The sequence below is a fragment of the Sardina pilchardus genome, chromosome 16 (assembly GCF_963854185.1).
Source record: "Sardina pilchardus chromosome 16, fSarPil1.1, whole genome shotgun sequence".
Taxonomy (NCBI): domain Eukaryota; kingdom Metazoa; phylum Chordata; class Actinopteri; order Clupeiformes; family Clupeidae; genus Sardina; species Sardina pilchardus.
In genome coordinates this window covers 31,448,919-31,454,918 of record NC_085009.1, presented here as the reverse complement: position 1 = coordinate 31,454,918, position 6,000 = coordinate 31,448,919, and the positions used below count along the sequence as shown (strand labels likewise).

The 6,000-nt window shown below is 46.0% G+C and overlaps 1 protein-coding gene across 1 annotated transcript in view; it reads left to right on the top strand.

Annotated features, from left to right (window-relative positions):
- The window catches only part of c16h4orf54 (chromosome 16 C4orf54 homolog), a 14,151-nt gene extending 12,174 nt beyond the window's left edge, over nt 1-1,977 (top strand). The window contains exon 2 of the mRNA XM_062516095.1: nt 1,930-1,977. Within this exon, the coding sequence (XP_062372079.1) occupies nt 1,930-1,977 (48 nt within the window). The remainder of the gene's footprint in view (nt 1-1,929) is intronic.
- The last annotated feature ends 4,023 nt before the right edge of the window (nt 1,978-6,000 follow it).

Genomic DNA, 6,000 nt, shown 5'->3' with positions numbered 1-6,000 from the left:
GTGTGTGTGTGTGTGTGCATTATGCTGTGTGTGTGTGTGTGTGTGCATTATGCTGTGTGTGTGTGTGTGTGTGTGTGTGTGCATTATGCTGTGTGTGTGTGTGTGTGTGTGTGTGCATTATGCTGTGTGTGTGTGTGTGTGTGTGTGTGCATTATGCTGTGTGTGTGTGTGTGTGCATTATGCTGTGTGTGTGTGTGTGTGTGTGTGTGTGTGCATTATGCTGTGTGTGTGTGTGTGTGTGTGTGCATTATGCTGTGTGTGTGTGTGTGTGTGTGTGTGTGTGTGTGTGTGCATTATGCTGTGTGTGTGTGTGTGTGTGTGTGTGTGTGCATTATGCTGTGTGTGTGTGTGTGTGTGTGTGTGTGTGTGCATTATGCTGTGTGTGTGTGTGTGTGTGTGTGTGTGTGCATTATGCTGTGTGTGTGTGTGTGTGTGTGTGTGTGTGCATTATGCTGTGTGTGTGTGTGTGTGTGTGTGTGTGTGTGTGCATTATGCTGTGTGTGTGTGTGTGTGTGTGTGTGTGTGTGTGTGTGTGTGTGTGTGTGCATTATGCTGTGTGTGTGTGTGTGTGTGTGTGTGTGTGTGCATTATGCTGTGTGTGTGTGTGTGTGTGTGTGTGTGTGCATTATGCTGTGGGTGTGTGTGTGTGTGTATTATGCTGTGGGTGTAGAAGCAAGGCTACTATGCTGAGGGGTTGGCATAATGTGTCTCTGTGTGTGTGTGTGTGTGTGTGTGTTGGGTAAGGGAAAGGTCGGGAGCTGTGTGGCGTGTGTGTGTGTGTGTGTGGCATGTGTTGTGCTGATGCAGAGCGAAGACAGCTGCTGCTAGAAATCAAGACGTGAGGTGGTGTGTGTGTGTGTGTGTGTGTGTGTGTGTGTGTGTGTGTGTGTGTGTGTGTGTGTGTGTGTGTGTGTGTGGTGCGCAGAGGGGTCATCTTTTTATAGGAGTCGTGCTGCCTTATGTAAAAAGGAAAGGGGTGGGGGAAGGCCCAAGCTTAAGCATGTTACATAAACAATATGTTTGTCATCACACACACACACACACACACACACACACACACACGCAGATAACATACTTTGAATGGGCACAATGTGCACACATGTGCACTCCATTAATCTAGACCTGGACACTTCTCCTGTTGAAGTGTTTAGGCATGTAGAGTAGAGATGATCCCTACACACACTTCTCCTGTTGAAGTGTTTAGGCAAGTAGAGGTGATCCCTACACACACTTCTCCTGTTTAAGTGTTTAGGCAAGTAGAATGTTCACCTGTGTTTGTGTAGTATTAGAACATGCTCAGAACGGCTCCTGTCTTGTGCAGTCGTATTTGAACATTCTCTGATGTTCTCTAGTGTTTGTGCAGTAGAGTTACAGTAGAACATGATCTGATGTTCTGTAGTGTTTGTTTAGTAGTGTTAGAACATTCTCTAATGTTCACTAGTGTTTGTGTAGGAGTATTAGAACACACTCAGAACAGCTTCTGTGTTTGTGTAGGAGTATTAGAACACGCTCAGAACAGCTTCTGTGTTTGTGGAGGAGTATTAGAACACGCTCAGAACAGCTCCTGTGTTTGTGTAGGAGTATTAGAACATGCTCAGAACAGCTCCTGTGTTTGTGTAGGAGTATTAGAACATGCTCAGTGTAGAGTTAGAACATGGGCCTACAGTATATGCCCTGAAGTTCTCCAGTTTTTGTGTAGTCATGTTAGAACATGCCCTGAAGTTCTCCAGTTTCCTTGTTCTGTGTGTGTGTGTGTGTGTGTGTGTGTGTGTGTGTGTGTGTGTGTGTGTGTGTGTGTGTGTGTGTGTGTGTAGTGTGTGTGGTGTGTGTCTACTGTATGTGTGGTGTATGTGGTGTGTGTGTGTGTGTTATGTGCTGGGAGCATTAGAGAGTGTGTTTTCTGATCTCTGCTTTTTGCGATCCTCACAGGTGAGGTCAGCACCCCCCTCCCCCCCATATTTGGCCAATCCGGTGTGACGGAATCCCCCTCATCTCATCCAGTTTATTTGGCCAATCCGGTGTGACGGAATCCCCCCATCTCATCCAATCCGGTGTGACGGAATCCCCCCATCTCATCCAATCTGGTTTGACGGAATCCCCCTGATCCCATCCAGTTTATTTGGCCAATCCGGTGTGACGGAATCCCCACCTCATCTGCACCCATCAGAAGTCCATGATCACCAGCGACCCCCTTATCTCACCATCACAGCATCTTTTCTCTCAATCGCTCTCCGTTTCCCTGCTATATCTTCCCATTTCTAACACTAAACCGCTATATAACCCTCTCTCTTACGGTTTACTCTATTTGTTCCTTGAACACTTTATTTTAATTCCCCCATGTTGCGGCTGCTGCTCATCCACTGTGTGCTGTCATAGAGTCAGCAGTTGATCAGAGGTGTGTTGTTCAAGACAACTGAAGTGTTTTTTGTTCAGGCACTGAAGTGATCGGTCACAGAGGATGTTACAGGCATGCAGTGTGTGTGCTTGAGTTGCTTGCTTCCTTTGTTTCTCCAGTTTGCACCAGTGGAAATAGATTAGCTTAGCCTTAAGTTAACAGCCTCATTTTAGCTCAAGTGTGTTACTTGCTGCCCCAATGAGAACAGGTTAGCTTCATGCTAACAGACTCCATTTACCTCTCCCAATGAGAACAGGTTAGCTTCAAGCTAACAGACTCCATTTACCTCTCCCAATGAGAACAGGTTAGCTTCAAGCTAACAGACTCCATTTACCTCTCCCAATGAGAACAGGTTAGCTTCAAGCTAACAGACTCAATTTACCTCTCCCAATGAGAACAGGTTAGCTTCATGCTAACAGACTCCTTTTGCTCTCCCAATGAGAACAGGTTAGCTTCATGCTAACAGACTCCTTTTGCTCTCCCAATGAGAACAGGTTAGCAGCATGCTAATGAAAACAGTAGCATACCTACATACATACATAGGATCCCCCCCCTTTTTTAAAAGGGTCCTATATGTTCCCCAGGAGACCCGTTTGAAAAAGCGTCCTATGTTCCCTGGTATGTATTGTGACTGGGGAACATACAGTAGGACCCTTTTGGGGGAAAACAAGGAACATAGGACCCTTTTTCTGAAAAAGGGTCCTATGTTCCTCGAGTGGGGAACATAAGACCCGGGGGACATAGGGGGACATAGGGATGACTCCATGAGAACAGTAGCTTAGCAGCCTGAGTTTAGATGCTGGACAGATTGTCTGGTGACTCTCACATTGAGGGACAGATTGTCTTATACTTCAGTGCTCCCTGTTACAGCCTTGTCACACTTGGTCAGGGTTCGGTTTGCTGGACAAAACCTTGTTTTGTTTTTCACAATAGGATGTAGTTTTACATAGTATATTGATACTGCACAGGATGTAGTATTAGTATACCACATAGCACTTGGTATTTACAGTATATACCACTGCACGCTGTAGCATTAGAGTTGTGTAGGATGAGAGAAGTTCTCCAGGCCTCTTCCATGCCTCTCGTTCTCTAATGCTCTCCTGCGCTCCAATGAGGTTGCCACCAATACTACGTAATATACTATACTATACTATTCTATACTATACTTTATGAGTTCCTTTTGCACAGCACTCTAATATGATGCATAGTCCCTGTGTGTGAGAAACACACACACCACATGCTGTGCTGTTGATGTGGTTTGTCCTGTAAGTACAGCATTGCTGTATGCCTTGGGCGCGTAGTTAACCTCTTATGTGCTGTTTATGTGGTTTGTGTAAGTACAGCATTGCTGTATGCCTTAGGCGCGTAGTTAACCTCTTATGTGCTGGTACTGCACCAGGCCGGGCAGGTCACTGTGGGGTAGAGAGACCCTGCAGTCTGTCAGAAGGGGTCGTCTTACTCAGACAGATGAGCTGAGTAGCGGCCCAGGATGAGGTCTTGGTGGGGAGTGGACTCATAGGGAACCTTCTCTAGGTCCCCCCCCCCCCATGACGAGGCCTTGGTGGGGAGTGGACTCATAGGGAACCAGGCTTTCTCTAGGTCCCCCCCCATGACGAGGCCTTGGTGGGGAGTGGACTCATAGGGAACCAGGCTTTCTCTAGGTCCCCCCCATGACGAGGCCTTGGTGGGGAGTGGACTCATAGGGAACCAGGCTTTCTCTAGGTCCCCCCCATGACGAGGCCTTGGTGGGGAGTGGACTCATAGGGAACCAGGCTTTCTCTAGGTCCCCCCCATGACGAGGCCTTGGTGGGACTCATAGGGAACCAGGCTTTCTCTAGGTCCCCCCCCTCCCCAAGAAAAGCTGCATTGTCAGTAGGCTACCACACGAGGAATTAGATGTATGTTTGTTTTATTTAAAAGAGATGTTTTGTGTTTTATGTGTTAACGTAACCGTGGCAACCTTATGGAAGTGTAGGGGAGGGGACGGGAGGTCTGGGCTCCGCTGGGTCCTAGAGTACTTCCTCGTCATTAGCGTACCATAGACACCCCAACAGCGCCCCAATAACCCACTAATGATCATAATATAGCGCCCCAATAACCCACTAATGATATAGCGCAGCAATAACCATGCAGCCCAGTGGAGATCTCAGTGGGGCGGTCTGTGCTTCACAAAGATAGTGAAACTAAGTTCGGCACCATTATCAGTGATTTATCTTATCGCTGTATTAACACACTCAGTGCTGCTGCAGCATTCTGCATCAATATTACCACACATAGGCCTACTGTACTGCACACCCAGGAGCTCTGGCTGCATCAATATCACCACACATACTGCACTGCACACCCAGGAGCTCTGGCTGCATCAATATTACCACACATACTGCACTGCACACCCAGGAGCTCTGGCTGACGGGAATTAGCTGCTATAACTCAGGTTGGCCAGAACAGCTTTAAATCAGTTTTTCAAATGATGAGGCTATACTGTTCTTGCCCCTAAACAATATGAGACTACTGTTACTGTTCTCGTCCAGAGAGACAGAGAGAACGGCTCCTAAAATGATGAGGCTACTACTGTTCTTGCCCCTAAACAATATGAGACTACTGTTACTGTTCTCGTCCAGAGAGACAGAGAGAACGGCTCCTAAAATGATGAGGCTACTACTGTTCTTGCCCCTAAACAATATGAGACTACTGTTACTGTTCTCGTCCAGAGACAGAGAGAACGGCTCCTAAAATGATGAGGCTACTACTGTTCTTGCCCCTAAACAATATGAGACTACTGTTACTGTTCTCGTCCAGAGAGAACGGCTCCTAAAATGATGAGGCTACTACTGTTCTTGCCCCTAAACAATATGAGACTACTGTAACTGTTCTCGTTCAGAGAGACAGAGAGAGAACTGCTTGTTAATGATCGGTTGGTGCTTCAGGTCGGTTTGGGTTTTTTGTGAGGTTTATTTTTCTGTTCTTTAACTGAAGTTTCATACCACACCGTAGTGTGTATTGCTGTTTTTTTTTTTATAACTGATGTTTCGGTGGACGGAGCTGCTGGTCAGTCTGTCTCGCCCTCTTAATTCATATTTTATTTCAGTTTTTTTCTCAGTTTGGTTGAAAATGAGATTTTTGTTTTTGTTTTTGTTGTTCTGTTTCTTTGCATTCTGCTGATGTGGCACTGTTTGGGCTGAGTGTTAGAGTTGGGCAAAATTCACTGCACACACACACACACAATAACACACACATGCACAATAACACACACACACACACACAATAACACACACATGCACACACTCACAATAACACACAGACAGACACATGCACACACTCACAATAACACACACACATACACACACACATGCACATACACACACACTCACAATAACACACACACACACACACACACACACACACACACACACACACACACACACACTGCGGTACAGTAGTTTGAGTACATTGTGCCTAATGATCAGTATGCAAACGTGTGGTTTCTCAATTATTACTTCAGTTACATTTTCATTTCTTTCATTTTATTTCATACAACTCATTACATGATTAAATAATTGCATTTCTGAATGTACATGCAGTTCTATCCCCTGGTTCCTGGAAAA